The sequence below is a fragment of the Cyrtonyx montezumae genome, unplaced genomic scaffold, assembly GCF_038088225.1.
Source record: "Cyrtonyx montezumae isolate F1298 unplaced genomic scaffold, pur_monq_1.0 scaffold_23, whole genome shotgun sequence".
NCBI lineage: Eukaryota > Metazoa > Chordata > Aves > Galliformes > Odontophoridae > Cyrtonyx > Cyrtonyx montezumae.
In genome coordinates, this window is record NW_027071970.1 from 11,888,272 (window position 1) to 11,912,258 (window position 23,987).

General features: G+C 45.2%; 2 protein-coding genes across 5 annotated transcripts in view; both read right to left on the minus strand.

Annotated features, from left to right (window-relative positions):
• Positions 1-1,993: 1,993 nt before the first annotated feature.
• On the minus strand, positions 1,994-23,722 carry GIT2 (GIT ArfGAP 2). Of its 4 annotated transcripts, none has more exons than XM_065739306.1 (20): positions 23,609-23,722; positions 20,832-20,965; positions 20,223-20,335; positions 19,768-19,873; positions 19,319-19,405; positions 19,042-19,172; positions 18,835-18,929; positions 18,240-18,285; positions 16,710-16,758; positions 15,972-16,044; positions 15,515-15,612; positions 15,227-15,338; positions 14,365-14,507; positions 13,748-13,897; positions 11,233-11,481; positions 10,000-10,089; positions 7,033-7,115; positions 6,745-6,927; positions 2,643-2,706; positions 1,994-2,213 (listed from the first exon to the last, which is right to left on the minus strand). In XM_065739306.1, the coding sequence occupies exons 1-20, from the start codon at positions 23,658-23,660 to the stop codon at positions 2,001-2,003; spliced, it is 2,271 nt and encodes a 756-aa protein (XP_065595378.1). In that variant the 5' UTR covers positions 23,661-23,722; the 3' UTR covers positions 1,994-2,000. The 4 variants fall into 4 exon arrangements, with proteins under 4 accessions (XP_065595378.1, XP_065595377.1, XP_065595379.1 ...); XM_065739305.1 differs by having other exon boundaries at positions 16,710-16,761; XM_065739307.1 differs by lacking the exon at positions 10,000-10,089 and having other exon boundaries at positions 16,710-16,761.
• Positions 22,774-23,987, minus strand: part of GP1BB (glycoprotein Ib platelet subunit beta) — a 54,575-nt gene continuing 53,361 nt past the window's right edge. The window contains exon 3 of the mRNA XM_065739328.1: positions 22,774-22,785. The gene's annotated coding sequence lies outside the window, so the exon portion shown is untranslated. The remainder of the gene's footprint in view (positions 22,786-23,987) is intronic.

A 23,987-nucleotide genomic window follows, 5' to 3' on the forward strand; every position in this document is an offset into this window, starting at 1 on the left:
CCTGCACATCCCACACCTCATGCTCTGTGCTTCATGCTCTGTGACGATGACCATCGAATAAATGCTCGTTCAGAGATGGTGGGGATCGCCAGAAGTGCTGCTGAAGTGACAGAAGGCAAAAATCAATCCCTTCCAGGCTCTGTTTTTATAGCTAGGCCTTCCAAGGGGCTGAGGGCTGTTCAGGAAACCCTGGAGTAGCCTGGCTGCAGCACGGCCTGGCAGCTGCTCACCTTTGTTTCAGTTCAGGTGTAAACTGAGACCAGCTTGGAAAACTCAGGGTCACCCAGCTTTGGAAATCAGGGAAGGTGTTAAAGGAAAGCCAGAGAGATTCAAAAGTGCCATCTGCTGCCTTTCAGTGACATCACGTTACGAACAAGCTGCCAGAAGATTACCAATGTATTTAACTGCCAGCAGCATAATCTGGAAGTAGGTTTATTAAACGTCTCCTTCAGTTCTAATCCCGGCCTGTCTGCATTTCTGCCAGCTTAGAGACAGCTCCAGGATCAGAAGCATAGAAAGGGAAAATCAAAAGTCACCCTGCAGCAGATTAATTTACTGGATTGTCACCGACTCTCTCAGTCCCCTCCCTCCTACTTAAAAAACAGAGCTAAGTACCACATGCAAAAACCCCACAGCGTGAGGGCACTCGGTGTTCACGCACACAGTGTGACCTGAGAAGGAAGGCAGGAAGCCTCTTTCCAGCAGGAAGCCTCCCTGGCAGGCTGCGTGCTGCAGCCCTGTCTGCCAAGCAGCTCCTGCCTCAAACGTTTCTGTGCACTCTGAAGGTTCCCATCAGCTGCTGACACGCTGAGCTGGCTCCTTCACCACCACAGCACTGCTACGAGGGTGTGAGCAGGAATGCTAGCCCTTTTTCCATGCCCTTCAGACTCCCAAAGAGCTCTTTTTGTTTGTACTTGTGGCCTCAGGTGTTTTCTGGAGTGCCATAAAGCTGTTAGGAATGGAAATGCACACCGACCACCTCCCTAAAGGCAGCCTAGCATGGGATGTTCAGACAGCCTGGAAAACGCTGCACAAACCTTCCTGCATATGAGAAATCTTTTCACATTTGGATACAAAGAGGTACAGAGGTTCTATGCTATGGCAGACACTTTGAACTGGCACTATAACTTCCTTTTCTTTTTCCTTTTAAATCACAAATCTTCAGTGAAATTGCATCCGTGTTGCTGCAGACATGGTGCTGCCTTGAAGATGACTGAAAAGCTCCATAGGAAACTTCAAAATGAGTTACTGAGCCAGAAACAAAGGATAATATTTTAACCACTAATGCCCTAAAGTAACATCAAACGTAATATATTAATGGCATAGTGACAACTAAAAGAAGTAACTATTAAAGTTCAAATTCCTTCCAAAACAGATAAAGTGACAACGACCTTGTCTAGTTACATGTAACAAGCTGGATGCCCACAGCTACTGTCGTTTCAGCAGACTAAAAACGTACTGTTATTGCACAACAGTTGATATGGGAACAGGTCACGTTGGGCTTGCACTCCATCACCAGGACTACAAGCTTCCTGCTGCTGCTGGGCACTTGTCCTGGAGCCTTCAGGGCCTGTTTCACTGCAGCTCTCTCCAGCAGCAGCAGCACTGCACACGAGGCTCCAGGAAGGACAGACCAGGGGGGGATTCTGCCCTCTGATATGTGCAGTTGACTTCGGTGGGGATTTGGCAAGCAATATCTGAAAGCAGCAAGTGGCCCCAAGGAAACATCTAGCAAGAGCTTGATACGATGCTGGTGGGTGATATTGGCTCAACAGCTATTTGCAGCATGCTATTATCTGTAACTAAACTGGCAACACAGGCACAAAATAAGGCAGTGGGTTAAATTAACCATTAAAATTGTTAGAAAACATGCAAAAATAATACTGAGTTAAAAAAAAAAAAAGTTTCTTGCCCCTTTAGTTTTTCCTCATAAGAATCTCAGCAGTTCCACACCTACATCTGAAATTCAACCTTAGAAAAAAGCAGCAGCCAAGCGTGCCTCAGTTGTTGTTCTCCTTGGTTGTGATGGTGACCAGCTGCTTGGCCGCCTTGGCGATGTCGTAGGCGCACTGGATGACCTGCTGTGTGACCAGCTGGATGTCTGTGGTGGGGCACGTCTCCACAGGAAGGGTTTTTTTGCACTCGGACTGCAGTCTGTAGGCACTAGATGTCAGCAGGCGCAAAGAAGTCCTTACCAGCTCAGACCTGGGTTTCTGGGAAAGCAGAAGTGGAGCCAGACAGGACAACAGTGTTTTAGGATCGCTTGTAACTACCCGGCTCAACCAGTGCTCTTTAAGGTAGGCTCTGCTGCTCACGCCCTGAAACTTCCTTTGAAGAAAGGTCTACGCATCTGCATTAAGGAACGCAGGCAGTGGCATTCAAAAAGAAACCAGGGGGTCTAGCTGAGTCCTGGTAAAGCCCCATGACTCCTTGAGCAAAAGGCAACTCGCTTCCAGGTTTTGATGAGCTGCACGCACCTTGTCAAGTTGAAAGTCCAAGAGTAAAATTAGAGGCCTGAATAATTAACCTTTCCTGATTAGCACGTGAGTAACTACAAGGACGGAAGAGTCACGTCCCCTCCCTTCTGCTCTTCGTTTACAGCAAGGAGATCCAACAAAGAACAAAGCCAGAAGCATACTCACTTTGGGGAACAAGGCTGCCATCTCTGTCACTGCCACGTGTATTCTCTCAGAGCACGGTATATAGCTGCAAAAAGAGGCAATGCATTATTCATGGTGCCTGGGCAGCCCTTCCTCTTCAGTTTCCCTGCTCAGTGGCTATCATTCCAGAAACAACTGGGTAACAAAACCCCGTTTGTATTCCAAGAAGACCTCTACAGGCTGTGCTTTAGGCAACTGCAGGAGATCAGCACTCCGTGGGGGATCCGTGGTGCCTCCTTACCCAGCACTGCAGCTCAGGTTGGTGTGTAACACTGTGACTTCAGAGAAAAGCAGAACTGAAATAACACAAAATTATTTCTTCAGTTTCCATTACTCTTCGCTCAGTGTTTGCTTGAAGGAAGGGCTGACCACATCTGTTATGCCAAGCCCCAATTTGTATGCAATTACAAAGCGTGTGTCTCTGAATATTAACTGCACGTTAATTCGTAACTGGCATTTCCTCCCTGCCCCAGAGCTTGCCCCTAGACTCAGCAGGAAGCTGCTCAGCTGGTTCTGCTTGGTGCCTGCACTACACACAGAGCTGGCAGTGTGCAGAGAGCGTGCCCAGGGAAACCCGTGTGTGAAGTCAGACACAGTAAGGACTGCACCATTTGACAGTGCTGAAATCTGGTGTCACTTTGGGGGAAAAAACAACTGCTTTTGACTCAGTGCAGTGCTGACAACCAGAAGTGGACACAAACACATCCCTCTCCACGTGGGATCTGTGTCAGTTTAACTCGCTGCTGTTTCAGGAAAAATCTCCCTTTGTTTTAAAAGAGCCCTTTCTGCATAAACTGGAACAGACCACACAACCCCAGGAAAAGCAGTTCAGCCACTAAGGATCTAAGCAGCTAAAAACAGACCTGAGTCCTCGTTTCAATCCATTTCATGATGCACTAAGACACAGCAAACACACAGGTCACAGTTCTCATCCCACAGTTCACAGAGGCATGCAGCTTTACACACCAACTGCTCCCACAGAGGTTCAGTTTAAGGCTAAACATCCAGGAATGCTGTGGAGTTGATCAGTGACAGCTCACCAAATGAATGCAGATTCCATTAGTCCTCACACATTTCGCTTCTCACTTGCACACTGGATGAAAATTAGTCCATTCAAAACACATCTTAAATCTGTTCACCACGAGCTGCTGCGTTGTTAGTCAACAGCTTTACTTCCAGATTCATTCTGATCCTTCAAAAGCTGCATTTCAGGGTTAGTTAATTAATACAGCTCCATCTTAACTGAGCCAAAGAGCCTCAGAAAGGTCTCCAGCAGCCGTAGGTTTCAGGAGATCACTGCCCTTCCAAGCATCAACACCAAACAACAAAACCCACAGTGGTTTTCTGCAGCCATCCTGCAACACTGTGCAGTAATGGGTCAGTCACAGACAGTGAGAAGCAAGCAGCACAGTGGGGTCATCTGGCAATGCAGGAAGAGGGCTTTACAAAATAAATTAACAGGAGTGTATTTCTGTATGTTTCAAATCACACTGCATCTTCCAAATACCCTAAAAGTGGGGGAAATCCTCCAAGTCCACTGCAATTTCCATTCTGCAAGTGACTGAAAACTTAACGAGCTCCCTGCCAGCCACACTGAGCAGCACTGCACCTGGTGAAAACCAGCTCTGCTGATTATCCCTCCAGCAAGGTGGATAAAGCCCTAAAAGTACCGGAGTGAAGATTTGTGATGCACGTTTCACAACATCTCTAAGTTACTGTGAAGTCTGTGGTGTGTCCTGGAGGGATGGCTTTATTGCAGTCTGAATGCTTCGGTAAGCCAGTGAAATAACCTGCATGCTGGATGTGTCCACACACGTCCCAGGAGGACACCACAGAAAAGAGAATCCATCATCACCAGTAACTGGTGGCAACCTCTTCTGCATTTCTGACACATCACTGGTGATAACACCGGGGGTTAAATCTTGGGAACTTACATTCGTACAATCAAAAACATTTCACTTCATTTTTATTTTAGGCATTTATAAAATATCTGGCCAGGTTAGAAGACATTACTTAACCACTTTTTTTTTAATTGATTCAAGACCGAATTATCTTCTTGCTCAATATGCTGGCTGTATTCAACAGCTAAAGACCTGAAGCTGAAAAGTGGGAACGCTGCACACAGGGAACTGTGAAAACTCTGCTACTTTTGCAACAGTGCAGAGAAGCTGCAAGCACGTACTGTGCTGTACAATTCATCACCTCCACGGACAGCAGGTGCAACAGAGACAGAGGAACCTCCTGAACCAGGACAGCTCAGTTCAGTCTGCAGTTCTGCTCCGCATCAAATCAATACCGGGAGCTCCAACCGAACCGCACCTGAACCTGAAGTGTCCTCATGATCCCAAGCACTTCATGCATAGCCTTTAAGGACCCCCTGTGCAGACAGCGTGTGAGGGAGGAAGGCAGCAGAGAGAAAGAGAAAGGACACTGTGCCTGGGAGGCAGGGACAGAGGCCAGAGTACCAGGAGGCAGGAGCGGGCTGCAGGGGAGCTCTCTCGGCCCAGGGAACCACGGTGCTGCAGCAGCCAAGGCTGTGTCTGAGCCTGAGTGTGCTCACACACCTGAATGGTCTACTGGGCAGTGGAGCACAGGAAAAGGAATGGAAGAAAGTGAGGAAATAAAAACAAGGAAGAAGGCGTTTCATTAATAGATTGTACCCTTGCATCACATTATTGCTGTCTGATCACTGATGCATCTATGTGCATTTTATACACAGCACTGCCTGCAGGAGTTTGGAAGCTGTTACGTCCCCAGCTAAGTCAGTTTATCAAAGAAGTGCTCCCCTGTTGCAGGGAGGGAGCAGAGGATCCATTCTCCTCCATCCTCAGCAGTTCTCAACCCCCTGAGACAAAGCTGGGAAACAGGAAAACAACAGCTTCACAGTTCAGTGAAGATTATACTCATGTACGAAAGTAGTGGCAATCACCATAGCCCACACATGGCACAGGGAGCACGAAGAAGAGCACAGGTTGTTCACACAGCTATTCAATTTAACAGCTACAAGCTAGGCACACTGCACTGTTTTTTCCAAGGATTTTTTTAATTCAAATATTGAAAGCCACAACGTACATAACACCCAAACTCACTTAAAACTTCTCTTACTCCTGCTCCTTATCTGTGAGAATCAAGAAACAAAGGACCACTGTGGGAGAGGTTATGGGCAGGGGCAAGGAGCCCAGCACTAACATGTTCCAACTCGACATCCCGAGCAGAAGGAAAGGCCATGCATTGTCCTTTCTAAAAACAGAAAAGTAGCAGAAGGAAAAAACACAGAACAAGAGCAGCCCATTGTTGTGCACTTCTCACAGCAAGGCAGGAAGTGAGGGCTGAACAAATCACCAGCAGCTCGATGGGCTGAGATGGGCACAGAACTCAGGGCTGGAGGCAGGACATGCAGCTCAGTCAGAGCTGCAGCTGCTGTGTTCAGCCCTTCTGGAGACCAACACTGCTCCAGATCTAAAACGTGTCTGTACTTGGAAGATGCACCTATTAGTTACAGTCCAGAAGAGCTGTGCAGGAGCACTACCTGATGAGCAGTCTGTGGCTAAGGCATTTACCTGCTCATGGCTATTCTGGAAATTAATTGTTCATGTGGACCACAGTTCCCCAAGGGAGCTGAAGCTATGCATTACCTGCCATGCACACAGGAAAGCCAAATGCTCCCTGCTTTGTGTGTGCTTCCTGGAACAAGACTTAGTGTTACCATCACACTTCTGTGGAGTGTCCTCACCTAAGGACTGAGGTCTGAACATTCAAGAGAATTTCTCTGCAACACTCATTTGATTTTTATCTTAAAAAACAGTCCTAATTTGCAGCAAGTCTTCCCAAGTGCTTTGCTGCCCCGCACTCCCGGTCTTGCAGGGGCCTGCACTGGCTTTCTGGCCAGGAGCATGTGCTTCCATTGTCCCTGCTTACCCCAGACATCCTCCCACACACCAGGGAACACCACAGACCCACACCTTCACGTGTGTGAAATCAGGATGTCCAGCATGAACACCGTTAGTAGCTGTGCTTCTGACATCACTTGCATTTCATTCATTTTCTCGTAACCTCCAGAGCTTCTCCAGCACACGTGCCTTACCTGTCATGCTTGTTCTCTTGTGCTGCACGCAGCAGCTCCTGAATATTCTTTGTGATCTGCTCAGTCTTCCGAATCACATCTTCTGTGCTGGGCAAACTGGAGCTGGGGGCTGTGTCGGTGTCCTCAGGGATGGATCCCTCTCCTTGCCAAACAACACTCCTCTGCCTTCCCTTCCTGCCCGACCTGCCGAGGAACAAAGCTGAGGTCAGCCCTGCAGTGCAGAGCTCCACTGCCACCGACCTCCCACAGCACGGTGCTGCAGCATTAGCTCCATGTCACTGCACCTACCCTGTCTCCTCCAGCTCCAGAGGGGCAGTGGTGTTATCGTAGTCGCTCTCAGGGACGCTGCTCTGCTTTTCCAGCTTCGAGGCCTGCAACAAAGGCAGGTCCGTTTCAGCACCATGCAAGAAAGAAGAGCCCCAAGAGTGCATCCCACATGTGGCTTGTTCCTTAACATGACAGCCCCTGCACCAGCTGCTACTCCACAGCCTGATGAACCTTGCTGTCCCCTGAGCAAGGGTGGGAGGACAGATCAACCAGAGTTAAGGCCAACCACAGAACAAAAGATGGTTACTCACAGAGCCAAAAGCCCAATATTTTCTACCTCCTAATCTCAAGCAGACCAGCTTTGCACCCAACCCATGCGGCAAGGGTGATGCTGTTTTTCACTCTAAACTTCTGTTCAAAGTCTGGGTTTGTTTTTGTTCTTTTACCCTCCCAAACAGAGGGCTGCTAATACAGGAGACCATATTGGCACCACAACAGCTCAAAAGCACTTGCTCTCCCAGCACATGCTAACATACAAGAGAATTCTCCCTCTGTCAGGGAGAAACCGAAAGCAGACTTTGAAATACACAGCTAGGCTTCCTTCTCTGACCAAGCTTATCTTTCTGGAATAGTTCTTGACCTGGCATTACAAGCTCCTGGGACACCTAACATCAGACCAATCTGCAGTTCACGCAGACCTGCAATTCAGAGGCACAATCCACATCTTTTGGCACGCCCTGAGATTAGCACACATCTGCCTTGTCCAGTCTTAAGAACTGCAATGCTCATCAGAAGCACCCGTTACAGCTCAGCCCCCCAGAACCAGACACATCAGTGTCACTGCACACACAGCTCAGGCTCAGTGTCAGCTCCCACTGCTCACCAAGAGGGTCCTCTGCATTTCCCGATGAAGAACCCAAGCTGGAGCTCCACAGAAACTCTGAGGTCAAGATGAAGGGAATCTCTAACGTTAGATCATAAGAGATACCTCCAAGGAGCATCCCAGATCCTCAGTTAGGAAACAATGCTTCTGTATGGAGGGTGGACCAAAAATGTGTCGAGGAAACATTTTTCAGTGAAGAACTATTCCATTCATTACTTACCTACTGCTACCACCACCAAATTCAAACACCTGAGTACCAATGCTTTCCATTCATTTTAAAGCTACTTTGCACAGAAGAAAGAAAAACAAGGATTCTTTGAATGCTCACCTCTGAGGACAGCCACTAAAGATAAACTCTAGAAAGTGACATACATTTTGAGGATAAGGACTTCATATGCACAGTCTGCAGTTTTAATAGCTAGCACTCCTTGTAAGTCTACTATTTTCTAAATTGATATGGAATACATTAGAGGCAGAATAATAAGAAGAAAGACAGAAGGATTTGGAAAGCGTGATCTTTATCCTGGTGGAAAGAAGCCACAGTGTGACCACCCAGCACCCAAACCCACAGACTGCTTTCAGAAACGTCCTGTGTCATGTCAAAAATCTGAGCAGAGACTCTGCAACGATTTTCCAAGAAAATGAGTGAGATGGTACTGTTCTCATGATGTTAACCACACAGAACAAAAAGAGAAAGAACTTTTCCCAAAAGATCTTTTCCAAAGCAGTTACGTCTTAGAAGAAATATGAACACTTCCCTCTCAAGCTTACTCTTGGGAGTCTTGCTTTAAGATGAGCTTAAATCCTGAACATATAAGACCAAATGAATATAAGCTACTCACAAGTTTCTATGAAATGAGCCATAAACATCTAAAAACACCCAAAAGGACCTTATGTCCTTCAAAGTTAAAGAGGTTTGATCAGCAAGATCTTGAGAGGTAATCAGCTCCTTGTGATGACAGAAGATCCCTCCTGCAAGCAGTGTGTGCTGGTGACACGGCCACAGCTGAGCAAGGGCTGCTCACCTTCAGCACTCGTGAGCTCGTGATGCACTTAGCTGCTCAGGGCCTCCTCACAGCAAAAATGGATGCTATACTGGAGCTGCAAAGAGAACTTGCTTTTACAGTTGTTATAAGCTTCCCACACTAAAAAGTAAGGCCAAAAGAAGCTGGCACAGACCATGCTATCAACTGCTGAGTTGTGCTGAACGTGACCTCATGCAAGGTGGCATTTAAGGCTTCTCCTAACAAATGAACCTGAGTAAGATTTGAACATCCTGCTACAAGAAAGTGAAAAATGTTTTGAAAAGATTAAGAAGCTGCCTGAGGCTTCCCCAAATAGCTCGCATTGACACAAGAAGCTGCAGTCAGGACAGCACCTTCGGAACAATGAGAGCTTGCAGAATGTGTTTAACACTGCTACTTCTTTTCCCTGAAGTCAGGTGGGTTTTTTTTTAATACAGTTTTGTAAAGCCTGATGGAATACCATGTAAACCTCCTTTCTATACACTCAGCGTCCTTCACCTTGACCTGAAAACAGCCTTGCTAACAGCAGTTCTGACTTCCATCTGTTAAGGTCAGCAGAAAGCAGGGTAGCCAACACTGGAAGAATTGCTGGGCAATGTGTTTGGATGCTTAAAGAACTCTCTTCAAACAAAGCAATGAACACCTGTAAGATAAACAATCAGTGCATATCGATGTGGACTGGTGCAGACTGATGGCCCCCAGAGAAAGCAGGCTCAGAAGTTAGGACATGCACGTGCCTCATGCAGTGCATTTTAGTCAATAGGAAGAGTTACACTTTGGCTTATGAAACATCAGTGAGTGCTTGCCAAATTCCTTTCCAAACAGCAGCCAACTTGTCTTCTGGCTGCTCTCATTGTTACGCAGCTCAACAAGTGATTTGGAGTGACTGTGCACGGGGTTAAACGCTGGAGATTTTAGCTGGTGTGAAGTTAGAGAGGAGAGTGTCCACAGCACGGAAAGGGATGAAACGCTGCTTCGTGCAAGCATGGAGGCAAGAGAGCAGAGGAGGGGAGAGGACAGAGGCAGAAGCCTTCTCGGAGATTGCCACCTCCTCCAGGTAAAATTGGGAAGGTACTTAACCCTTCGGGTGCTTTCATCCCTTGACCAGGAAAGCGTGGAGGGGAAGGAAGGTAGAGATGAAGAGGAGGTCACAAACGCACTCCTCCCGATCTAAAAAATGGGAAAGAGAAAAACACTCGGGCAAACCAACACCAAAAACAAAACACAAATAATCCTTAACTGAAATAAAGGAGCATTCTTAAAACTGTGAGAGGTGACATAAAGCAAGAATGACTTTGAGAATGTGGCTGAGCCTGAGCAGGCTCAATCTATTCAATATTCAATTGGCTTCATGGCCATTCTAATCCTGATATTCAGAGGCACTGAATTTCACAGAGAATAAAACACATTCCCCATAATACCAAATTAAGGAGCCTCCACCATAGTGCTTCAAAACCACTGCCTCTATCCAAATTTCAAAACAACACAGAAAGCCAAGGACCAAACACAGCACTGCTGTGCTCTGCACAGGCACCAATGAAAGAATTCTGGTGCTCCTCTGTCAGAAATGCCTTTAACACTGACATGTCAACAGCATTAAAACCATACAAATTTAAAACTATGCAGTTCTTTTTAACGTAAGTGCAGGGAGGGACAAGGAGAGGGAACACACAAAATTCTGCACTGATTCCCTGGGGCACTCACTGTCCTCCTCAGAACAGAGCATTTCCCTCCTCCCACATCAGTGCAGAATCCTCATGGCCAAAACAGAGCTCTCTCTCCACTACCAATGCATCATATGAGAAAAAATGAATCCAGAAGAATTTGTTCAACTAACAGAAGTAAACCACCTTCAGCTTCCAGTTCCAAATTCAGAACAGGAAACTTGGCTGCCTAGTGAAACAGCTGGCATCAGGTTTTTCTTATTTTTTTTCTATCTCCTAGGGTTCCACAAATGGTCATGCACCTGTATATCTCAAGAAATAAATCTATGAGTTGTACCTACCTTCTCAGAATACTATTTTTTTTTTACCTCCCTCCTGGCTTTCAGTCACACGTTGATATTTGGAAACGTACTGTGGTTAAAAGAAACAGCTGAGCAGAAGCCAAAAGCTCCAGCTTAAATATTCCAGAGCCCTTACAGCTTTTACTTTTCAAAACATCAAGCTCCTGCAGACATGTTAATACAGCAAACAGTAACAACTCTCACAGTTCGAATTCCCTCCAAAGCAGCTTTGGCAAGCGAGAATAGTTGAAAGAGACAGCAAAGCTCAACAAAAGGAGAAATGCAGAAGCATCAGCAGTGTTACTTACGTGTGGAGGAAAGGGCTGCAGTCTCGTTATGCTCTCTTCTGGGTATGTGACCTCTCCCATGGGGAGGTAGGGTTTCTGACCCGATCCAGTCTCATACATGGACATGGGCCTGCTACCCCGTGCAGACGGTCGCCGCTTTAAGGAAGAATTGTTGGTAGGGTCTGTGTAATCAGAACCAGTTTGGACCTGATATATATTTGTTGTGGCCTGTCTTCTGAGGTTGGTATTTTCACTCTGCAGCGTCTGAAGCTGAAATAAACGTTTAGCAGTGGGACTTTGTTTTTCTAATAGCAAGCGTCAAAAGCAAACCGACTAGGCATCACACGCTTGTCTGCTTTACTAGCAAATCCAGCTTCCAGGAGCTGGGGTTTGATTTATCCTTCAAAAACCTATCTGATGTGTTTAGTACAAGCACAGAAATGTCTACGTTGCAGATCTGGCAAATATTTATGAGCCGATTTCCAGCACTTGTTTGCTGGGATGCAAGTCAAATTGGAGCTTAAAATTGGCTGCTGCAGTTAAAAAAAACAAAACAAAAAACCACACAATCTGTTCCTTCCAGCCTGGTTGTTCTGGCATGTGAACCACATAACACAAAGAGGATGCATGGGGAAGGACTGCCAGCAGAACAATTCTTTCAAGCAAGGTGATCCCCTTCAGCAGTCAACACGAGAACTTTAAAGAGGATTATAACACAAGGCCCACAAAATCTGAAAAGGCCCAAATTAAAGCACAGACATCAGAGGTAGTGCAAAGAAAACCAGAGCTTGCTCTGCAAAGCAAGAGGAGAGTTTAGCTTATGAAAACAAAGAATCAGCTACTGCTTTCTAAGAAGCAAACAAGAAATAATTTTAAAGCTTTCTTTCATTGTATGCAGTCCATGGATAGTAAAACTGCAACAAGTCCGAATTTTTATGGAGCTACTCAGAGTAAGTTTGCTATATTAACACATCGTAAAGAACAAATGTAGGAAAAAAGTATCCATCAGCAACTCTCTAACAATGCACTGAGTGAAGACGATGGCCTTTCAAACACTGAATTGTGTTTGCTGCTGGCATTTAAGTGGCATCGTACACAACCTCAAGAACGTGTCCTACTCAAATCACTTTCTTTCCTAGAACTAAGATTTGTGGTTTCCTTCTCCCAGCTGCTGCCACTCCTTATAATCTGCTTTAGGTATCATTTAAACCAGCAGCTAATGCAAATACACAGCAAGCTCTTAAGCACCTATACATCTTTAGAAAAATCTGCAGGCATGAAAACTTCCCTTTCCCATCAGAATACCCACTGAAGTAACAGAACTATTTTCCTTTTCATTTAGCCATGATCTACCTTAAAGTGGCATTCATCAGGCATAGCTTTGCCTCTTCCTTAGCATATTTGAGTAACAGTCATGCAAAAGATCAGGCACTCTGTTAGCTAATAAGGTGATATGTGAGGTGGACTCCTTAATTCTTTTTTAATAGGTTTGTGACCTTCAAAGCTCTTGCTTAGAAAATGAAGTAATAAAAGAGAGCTTTCTGAATGACATCCATTGACATATTGGTATCCTGCCACAAATAGCCCAGCAGACAATTCCCATACTGAACTGCAGTTCACAGCAGCTCAGAGCTAACCCAGCTGTTACTGCTCCTCCCTGCCCTGAGTCCCACAGGGGCACACTGCTGCACTGCTTCTTCACTGAGCTATACAAGTCCCACAGCTATGCACATCACCAGGACATAACACGAGTGCAGCATCTCCAGGATGAGTGAGCCCTGGCTGTGCTGCTTTTCAAAATGATCTCTCTTCTGCCACACCACATCAGCATACACTGAAGTGTCATTAATTCATAGGCCCTATTTTTTTTCCCCACATGTAGATTAAAACTGTTTCAAGAAACTCAATGTCAATGAAAAGTTAAGTCAACTGATGCAGAAAAATCCTTCATCAGTACAAGCTGTTAAAAAAAAAAAAACACAAGAAAACATCCTGAGGTCTCTTTGGTTCCTCTCTGTAGTCACCACTCTAATAGATCTCAAAGGCTAAACACAACTGGAAAAAAAATTGGCACTGAATAGACAAGGATATTTGAATTTGCTGAATTATTTGGGCCTCAGATCCTAAGAGGTCAATGGTGTCTCTCCTTGCCCCAAAAGAATGCAGGAAAAAGAAATACTGAGCACAGATTTTCCTGCAAGAGGACACCTTGAACACTCTGAAGCCAACTTTAAGGAAAGCTTCCTGCAGGACATGCTATATGTACTGCAGTATTGTAACTATTATTAAACAGGGCTTTTAACACTAGGTAGAGGAATCCATCCGAAGAAAAAGACAGCCCTTTCTAGACTAGGATGACAACCAGGATAGTGAGCTCAAAAACACACTCCTACCTCCTGTCTGATTCTAAAGCAGGTCCATTTTAAAAGGTTTTCTCACTATCCTCATATTGGGTCAGTGCATCTTTGTTCAGCAGTTTTCTTCTGGGCAATTGAAAACACATCACTGGATGGGGTTATATCATTGTGCTTGTTACCTTTTTCTGCATGATCCTCAGCTCATCACTCAAGTTGATGTTCACTTTCATTAACTGCTGAATCTTTACCTCAGAAGCCACCAGTGCATTTTTAACTTGCATATATTCTTGGGCTGTCACCGGTCCATCTGACAAGTCTGAATCCAGGCTCTAGGAACAGAGAGAGAAAACTGAGACTGCTGAAAGAAAACAAGACAATGACTGCCCCTTTCTCACCATGCTGCATTATTCCCAAGAACAGTCTAAAAAACTCAAGTGAGTATTGATATTCCCCAAAGTCTTTTTTAGTGGAAAGAAGTGAACGTTTGTACAACACCATGTAAGGCGTTTCAGCAGATCCAATTTCATTTGTGCAATTAGATCTTACCACCTTAAGACACACACCGTGGCACCGTTTATTCTTCTAAAGGTGCCTTTTATTTACAGTGTAAATTCTTTACATCACAACATCTAATTCTGTTAGAAAGTACAAATACTGAGGGATAACTCCCTTCAAAACGAAGATGAAAATTAATTAAAATATTCATTATCTGATTATTTATACATGTCAACTTTCCTCGACTTCAGATTACCTTTACGAATGACATTTGGTGTGTGCATCAACACCCCAAACCTACCTTCTGCCTATTTGATTTGGCGACATTTGTTTCCAGATCTGTGTCTTCATCTGAAGCAACACTGTCATAATCAGGCTGGTCGTTATCCTGACTTTCACTGCTATGTTGATTGCTGATTGATTTGAGTATCAGTTCCACATTTTCTGTCAATCAAAACCCATTTTAAAAATGTACTAATTAGTTTGGAGGAGAAATGGAAGTGCATAAAAATAGTTAAATAGATAAGCTCTTCCACCAGAGAGACAGCACACACTGTAATAAGATATTTAACTAGTCCAGCTCAAAATAACTTAATTTAGATCCACCTGAAGATTCAAATGTTGACCAAAAGCATTATGGCTTGAGCTATGTTTTTTTGTTGGCATGGGTACTTGTCCTCTCTGATGGCTATGATGCTCAAGAAAGAACAAAGACACCTTCAGACAAATTAACAATAAGCACAGAAGCATCCCAATTACAGCAAAGCTGGCATAAACTGCATCTAAAAACTGACATTAATTTTAAGTGCCAATTAAATGAAGAATCATTCAAACCATTCTGGAGCCTTCTGGAAAACTCTATCAAGTTACTATCAAATCACAGCTTTCATAAAGCCACGGTCCTGAGTTACAATTAGATCAGTGGGATGTGTGCATTATGAAAATCAGCCTTCACATACAGATCTTCCCTATTTGGCCATTAATTTTGAAGCCTAACATATGATGCCATCACCCACGTGCTAATTTAGTTCTTTTTGTCATATAAAAACATTATACTAAGTTCCCTTCTTCAGTGATACGAATGATGCTACCCTATCACACCAATTGAATTACTGCAAGACTGTGTGCAGAAACGTGAAGAAGAGCTGCCAACCAAAACTCACCTTTTGAGCCAGAGAGAGGATGCCCCTGTTGTCTTCGTTTGGCATCGCTCAAAATATCTATAACTAGCGTAGCAAACTCATGAGCATTAAACCGAGCCAGCTTCTGCCTTCCCTAAGTTAGAGAATAACATAATTATTATAAAAGGGTGCCATATACTAGATGAACAGCACAGTTTTCAGGCAAAACAAAGACTGCAGCAGTTACAGCAAGCAGACAGCTCAGTGTAGGTGTCTGCAGAACTCTAGGGAAGAGGTAATGCAAAACTTCTTTACCCTCTGATCACATACCTGATTCCTGGTTGAGGAATATTCCGGATTTACAGGAAGAAAAGGAACCACTGTGGTCTCTGTCACAAGCGTACTATGATTCTGAGTAGCAAGCCAAACTGCCCAAGGAAGGGGAAAAAAAAATAACAAGGGATTAAACTGCCTCTGCTGATTGGCAGTGTTTTTGTCAAAGAAACAAAGACCAAAGTTTCAAGCACAAAAATCAATCCATTCAACCAAAACTTCCCTCCCTCACCCCCCCCCCCCCGAGTCCTCTTTACTTGGAAAAAGCAAAACCAAACAAAATAACACATTATTTTTTAAATGAACATGCACCTGAAGACAACACAGTAGAAGAAACTACCACTATCAGTAATTTCTCAACACAAAAGTATTTTAAACAGAATGCATGCTTGCAACTAGCATCTTCTTTGTGACGTAACAATTTATGTCCTATACAAATATATATCCCACTCACCTGCATCTGTTTCCCTCCTGTCAACTTCATCATACACATCCATGGCAAGTTCTTCAAATAAGTGGTTGCTTAGCTAGGGGTAGAAGAGAAAAATTACAGCTCAAAATCAAACAGAACCTATTAAGATCTCTGTAACATTGAAAGTAGAAGTGCACAGCTCTGCTCTCTGTGGGCAGACTTCTACCCTATATAACTGTTGGCTTCTCAGCCTGCATAGCTGAGTTATGTATTAAGCAGGTGTAAGTCACCCAGCAGTCCTGCTGGCAGGGAACACATGCTGGTGCTGGGCTGCTGGCTGGGGTCAACTCACCCCAACTTGCCCAAATACAACGTAGACAGATTCCTGCTTGTAGCTACCTATGCACTTAAATGAACTTGTACCAGCATATCAAAATAGACACTGCTGAGTAGAACAATATCATCATGATTGTGCTTCCTCCAGCCACAAGTTGTCATCTTCTGGTCCAATTTCCTTCAGCTAAAAGCTTCTTCCCTAACCTATCTTGTACAAGGATTTGGCCACTAACACCTTGTTGACACCAGACAGTTTGCACTACCAACAACTAACCAGCAGACAGCAACGCTCTATTTTGGCTTCCCAGAAAGTTAAAAGCAAATAACAGCATTTAAATGTCACAATTTGTATGTTGTTTAGAAATTAATAGTAGCTGAAATACCAGCTTGAAAGATGAAGTGCAGCATTTGCCACATTACAGCACACACAGAAGTTTTACTTACAGACTGAAGCTTCTTCTTAGCTGCTTTCGCAAGTTCTGATAAATCCAGACTGCTACGAAATCAAAAAGTGATCATTAAATCTACAGCATTTAAGAAAAATATAAATCCCATGCATTTCAATGATTAAAATCTCTTTTATTTGACACTCTTTAATCTGTTAGTATTTTATACAGTTTGTAACACATTAATCTTTCCAATATTACTCATATACTAATTAGCACGTTCTTAAGCTTTACTAAATAAAACTAAATCTAAATCAAAAGAATCCCAACAACCCTTCAGAATGTAAGTACCTATTTGCATAGCTCCAGGAGTGATAAAGTCGTAAAGCAATAAAATGTTTTCTGTAGAGAACCTGAAAAACATGCTAATTGTGACCAGAACTTGAGTCCATATGAAACACACAGGATTTGTTCCATGCAGGAGGTATGTGACCATCAGGCTGCCAAAGGGCTGCAGCCACAGGCCCCTGCTTTGCAATACCCTGTACCAACTGGGAAATAATCTGTTCTGCTAGTTCCCAGCCCTGAACAAGGGGCACAAGATGAAAATTCTGCAGTTCCACTGAATTAATCATAAAAGACACAGATTAGGAAGCTGACAAATTTTAAGTCCATATTTATATCACCCAGGGGATGACATCCCTGAACTACAAAGATGAAACAGCTCAAGTGAATCTCTGCATGATTAAACATCACAGGGAATCACGTAGGCTGTTGCCTATGTAAGAAAAATCATAGAAAATGAACCAGCAAAGGACAACAGGCAGAGGTGAGGCAGTCGAGTCGCACTCCATGCTCTGCAACTTCAAATGCACCTTCCAAGAAGCTGCTTCCCCCACATCAGCTCCTTTCTCCACGCAGCGTGCCAAGCGACGCGTACCCTGCTCTGCAAGCTTCTATGCACTGTACTTAATCCAACAGCTGAACACACCAAATTAAAGGTCACAGATCCAATCAGCAGGTGTTAGGTTTTTTTCCTACCAATAACTACATGGTCTCTGTCTATATCTGTTATTGGTCTTACAGACTTCAACGGACATTTTACAAGCAAGAAACTGAAGAGCAGTTTACTTACAGCCGTCTTATTTCCAATGGCGTGGCAATAAAAGAAAAACGTTTATGACTTATGATTAATACTTGATATCTTTCATACAAAAACATTTTAATTGACTGCAACCAAAACTTAAGAGCACTCACATGACCAGAAGTATAAACACTGACAGAAATTCTGCTCTTCTATGAACCTTTGTTTCAAATGCAGTATCAGGAAATTAACAGATCCTCACATTGTTTTACCAAATCTCTTTCCCAGAAATATCCCTGTGTTTGATTTAATTCTTCCATCTGCATTTTAACAAACAATAAGCTTCTAAAATGCCCTGATTTTGTCCAAGATTGATAAAAGCACATATTAGAAAGTTAAAATGTCAACAAGCTTAGAAGTTACTTCAAAGAGGAAAGTTTTAAACCTGTGAAGGACTGTCTGTTTACAGGCAGCTTCAGGCACGTCACGGGATCAGAAACTTACCTATCTGCCATCTGAGGTATAACGAAGTGCTGTCCATTCTTATGATCTAGAGTTGAAAACAAACTATATTTTAACAGGCTGCTAGTGGGAGACCACAAAGACAAACTCAGGAACACGTGCAAACCCAGGACAGATAATCTTGCAAGCAATCACTCACTTTCCAACTACAGGAAGCTACAAGTCTTAAAAGAAGGCTCCTACCACGATTTGCTCATGTTGTAAAAGATTCAAATTAAGTCTTATTAACCGTATTAAAATTCTTTTTTTTCTCCTAAATAAACTTCAATTCCAATGCAGGTGCCTTTATGGAACTTGATGGCTAAAAATTTTCAGAGAGGCACACACTGAACTGGGCACTCCTCCACTTTTGCACTTCAATGAGAATAAACTACATAGTTTATTTAGTTCAGTGCTTCTGCACTCTATCCTGCAGAGTACTCATCTGACCTTACATATAATAAGCTCTTAATTTTTAATGTTATAATATATGAAAGGGATATTAAAAGTGTAGTAACATGGAAACAATATATACCACAGATTGAACTGCCCAAAAATTAACACAGAAAGATCATGGGGAGCACATTTTTCTACTCACCTGGTTTCCTGCCACAGAGATAGAAAGCTAACCTGTCAGTGAGCTCGTACTGAATTTCTACCAGGCGCTCTGCCAGCTCATGGTGCCCACCTTGTCTGGTTTACACAAACACGGACAGAAGAGTTTCATTAGTTACTCGTATATTCATTACACAAAAACAAAAATCTAAACATTAACCCTTAAACACCACACGTCAGAGCCTTCTACCTTGCATAGTCAACTGGAGTTTTTCCATTGGAATCTTGCGTACCAGGATCAGCACCATACACTGCTAACAACTCTGCTTGTAAAGTCTGTCCTGCCTTCGCAGCGACGTGGAGCGGCGTGTTTCCTTTCTCCTACAGGTCAGTCAGAAAAAGCACATCACTATTTCATCTACAGTTCTGAATACACAGCTGGAAAATAACGTGCATCAGCTGAAACCTGCATAAATACTACAAACACTAAAAACAGACCACACATCAGAACAACGAAAGGTCCGTACAGGATGGAAGAAGTTGGCTTGGGCTCCCAAGGAGAGTAACCGCAAACACGTCTCCAGGTTCCCCGTCCTGACGCTGGAATGGAGTTGCTGAAAAAAGAGGAGGATTCTTTTAACCCAAAGGCAGCAACAGTGATCCAGCAATGCCTTTAGAAACAGTTATACAAGAATTCTTGCTGCAGATGTTTGTTTTATGTAACGTTTTTTCCCCAAGTTAACCTAAATCAATGTCCCTGAACCATCTGCAGCTCCACACTTTCTATACGTTCATATCTTACATAAAAAAGCTGCTCCAGGCTGAAGTCAGGCTGTGTCTGTTTACATAACAGCACTGAACAGCAGCAGCACTTAAGTCAGAAGCAACTAAATTCAGTGAGATTTCAGCGTGCTGTTACACACAGCTGCAGCTCCCGTACACTGCCAGGATGAAGAAGAAACACCAAAAAACTCACCTTACTGAGATCTTTGGCAGTTACACTGTCATCCTCACGGCATGGCAAGCGATGGACAAATGCTAACATCTGATACTTAGCTCTAATGAATTCGGCCTTGTTGGGACTGCAGAGAAACCCCAAGCAACAAAACGGAAAGAAAAGAAATATCAGTGCCTTCAAAACGACAGACATCAATCTTCCTTTTTCTAGAGCAAGTGAAGATTGCAGTAGATCTCTGCATGTAACTAGAAGCAAAGTCAGACACAGAGAAATGTTTTTATTAAAAAAGTAACCCAGTGTAGACTTGGTAACTACACAGAACATCTTCTTACAAACACCAGACTCTAGGACGTAGCCTATTTTTCTTAGAGGTAAACACTGATCAGGTTCCTACGTACACCTCGCTGCCTATGTCACTGCTGAATAAAACAATCACACTTCTACAAAGGAAAGATGTGTAATTTTCCACTTACTGCACTTTATCCTGAGGGTTAGCTTTGCGCCTTCCACTCATAACAGAAGCAGGATCCAGCAAGGAATGTTCCCATATGGAGTTAGCACCATTATTATACAGTGTTTCAACCATCTGAAATCCAAAATGTATACAGGCAGGAGTGAAGAATGTTTGCTGCTAGCTGCACACACTGACTCATCAGAAAGCTGCAGGTACTGTGAACCCAGCAGCAGGATGGCACGCTCATATTCTGTGTACTAGTGCCCAACACCTTCTGGGATATCAGAGCCCAGCAGATGTTCAGGAGGCTGCTGCGTGGAAAGTCATATGAACCCCCTTACAATTCTCCCTCTCCACAAGAACATCTCTACCAAAAAGAGAGGCTTGTTATACCCTGAAAATTTAGGTAGAAGCAGATGCATTGCACCAGTCTGAAAGAAAAACTGAAGGGCCCTTTCCAAAACAAAGGTATCAAATGAAAAAAAAAACATCGATATTACTGAATTTAACAATATTCCATGGCAGAAAGCAAGAGAAATAAAGGGCTATCAATAGTAATAATACTTAAATAGAAACACCACAAAGAAATCCCAGCTTTGACGAAGGAGGAGATGTTTCTTCTCCTTACCTGCAGCAGTGTGGGAGGCCATGGTGTGTGCTTGAGATGTCTCACTTGAGAGATATGACGCCCCAAACTCCGGTGGACGCTACAGCACTCATCACAGATCAGAATTCCCCTGTTTATAGATGCCCAACAAGGATCTGAAAAAGAAAACACGGATTACAACCACAGAAGGCAACATGTCTTCTTATTTCAGAGCACAAAATGACTTTGTGTTTTAGAATCTCTGCTTTTTAACATCAGCTTTACTGCTCTCAGTGCAGTGCTCAGAAGCAACTGCAGTTTCTGTCAGAGACAGAAGAGGCTCCGTGGGCCAGGAACCCTGCAGGAAGAGAAACTGAGCAGCAAGACAGACTGTCAGAGCTAGCACACTGCGGGAGGAAAAAGGAATTCAAGATCCCTTCTGTTTTGGAAAACTACTTAACTCCAAATGCAGAAACAGGTTTGAGGCTGAATGAGTACAACATGAGCCCATATCCGATGAGAGATCTTCTGCATCGTGTCAGAATACATCTAAGCAATTGTGCATCACAAAAATATCCTGCTGTGACCCATGCAAGAAATATACAGAATCCATGAAACGTGAGATCTGATCACTGTTGTGGTTTCTGAGCAGAGTTGATGCTGTACGTGCTGAAGGCAATGCAGGCAAACCCGTTTGAGCCGCAGCTCACAAGGGAAGGCAGCATCCACTCATGTATGATAACTATCACGTAGCCCAGAGCCAAATTAAAGTGCATGTTGTAGAAAAAAAATCTCATTTCAAAAACAAAGTAATAAGGAGTTGGAGTGCTTATTATTAAACCATTCCATCCTTTTAACAACTTTCACTTCTAAGTGAGGAAAACAAAACCCCAACCTAACAACCCAAGACTGGAGGCATCCTTCCAGACTAACAAACCCCGTCCCTTCTCATTACAGACAGGCTGATCACACGCTCAGTCATCCACCAATGTGATCTCCTGAAAGCTGCTGTGCTCCTCTTCCAGTCACTGCTCACCAACATTACTGCCTTGCTTTGATGAACAGCCACCAGCAGCTTTTACCTCAATGTGCAACGTAACCAGCTCCGTTCAGCTACAGCAAAGTAAGTTTATTTGCAGAAAGAAGGCTGCAGCACTCCTCTGAAGAGAAAAGCAGAGGCCTTGCTGGTAACCTGAGCTCACACACACTACGTACCAGGCTGCTCAAACAGCAGTGGGAGCTCAGCACTGCAACCTGCTTTCAAAGTCACACTGGCTTAATCACTAGTGATGTTTTGATCGAACTCCACCAAGACTGGTGGGCTTCCATTCCGTTCACACATGGCTCAGTGCCATTTTCTTGCTCTCAAGTAACAGGTGGGGGGAAAGGGAGCAGTGCTGGTTATGACAGAGAGCTGTCAAGTTAGAGGAGGACTGATATTTCAGGTCTGTGTTGGAGTTCAGACTGTTTTTAAAGGCCATACAGGTACAAATACAACTCCAATACGCTTTCACCAATGGCAGAACACAACAGAAGCTCACAAGACCTCTCGAGTTCGCTTTCAGGAACATGGCAGAGTGCTTCAAAACAGGAAGTGTGCAAGGACAGGCGTGCTCTGCGGGTATGAGAAGCGAGCTCCTGCCCCAGCATCGGAAACGCATCAGAAAAGAGGACGTAAGCTCTCCTTGTGCACAGGACAACCACTTGTGTTTCCCAAATAAGCAAATAGGAGCTGGGGAAGCCCCAGAAGCAGACCTGGCTCAAACACTGCAGCTCCCAGCAGCCCCACAAACTCTGCTTTCAATCAAAGAAGGGGCTCTTTTTTTTTAACAAAGCATTAAGCTTTCTTTATACACAAGGATAAGCCAGCAGGTTTCTCCACTAGGATCAGGTCTGCTGATGCTGTCATACATCACCCAAAAACACACCTGGCTGTGACCCAGCCGTGTGCAGACTGCCCTGACAAACCCAACAAACAGTGCACAGCTAAACAAACCTCAGCTCAGCACAGACACCACGGTTTAACAGCCGACTTGCACGCTGCCTTGTATGAGGTGGGACCAGCACCGAAGCAAGGCTGCAAGCTCTGCTTACCGTGAACACAAAACTCAACAAGGAGACACATAAACCCTTTCTGAAGTGAACCACGGAACGGCTGAGGATGGAGGGGACCGCAGGGATCCCCCAGCCCCATCCCACGGCTGCCGTGGGCTGGCTGCCCCCAGCTCGGGCTGCCCAGGGCCCATCCACGGCCTCGGGCACCTCCGGGGATGGGGCACCCGCAGCTCTGGGCAGCAGTGCCGGGCCCTGAGCGCTCGGGTCCGCTCAGACAGCGCTTCCCTTCCCCACGAAGCCCGCCCGGCTGCCCCACCTCGCCCCGCCGTCTCCATCCAACTCCCGCTGCAGCGTTTTAATTCATTTCGCCGCCTCCTCCGGCGACAAGATCCAAAGAACAGAAGCACGAACAGCAAACACGAATAACAGAACGCACCCACCCGGGAGAGGCGGACCCCGAGCACACGGCACTGCCTCCAAACAGACGGACGGACAAAGAGTCCCGAACGCGAGAGCGGCACAGCGACAGAGGAGCAGAAACGGGGACCCGAGTGAGACTTGAAGCACCGCGATGGGCACCCATCTCCCGCCCTGCCAGCACCCGCTCCTCGCGGCCCAGCGGAGCGCGGCGAGTTCCCGGCCCACCCCACCCCGCCCGCGGCACCTGCCCGCGCCGCCCTGAGGGGAGGGGGTGGGGATGGGCCCGGCCGCCCCTTTCCTCCCTCTCCTCCTCCTCCTGGCCCCGCGGTGCAGCCCGGCCCTACCCTGCGCGCTGCAGTCGGCGCACACCTCGCTGCTCCTCAGGCGTTTGGACATCGCGGAGCGGAGCGGGGCGGCCGCTTCCTGCCGCGCTCACGGAGCCGCCGCAGCCCCGCCGGGCGGCCGAGCCAAGCCAGCAGCGCGCAGGCGCACGGCAACACCGCCCGCTACGCCGCCGGCGCTATTCACGAAACGGCTTGCGCCAACGCGAGGAGAGGGGCAGAGCGGCGGCGCCGTAGCCGCTGCGTTGCCCTGACTCAAGATGGCAGCTAGAGGCGTTGCCTTCACCCGCGATGGCCGCTCGTCTTCCCTACTTCCGCTGCAGGGCGAGCGGGCGAAACCAACGCTGCCCGCAGGCGGGGGTGGGCAGTGCGCGCTCGGCGC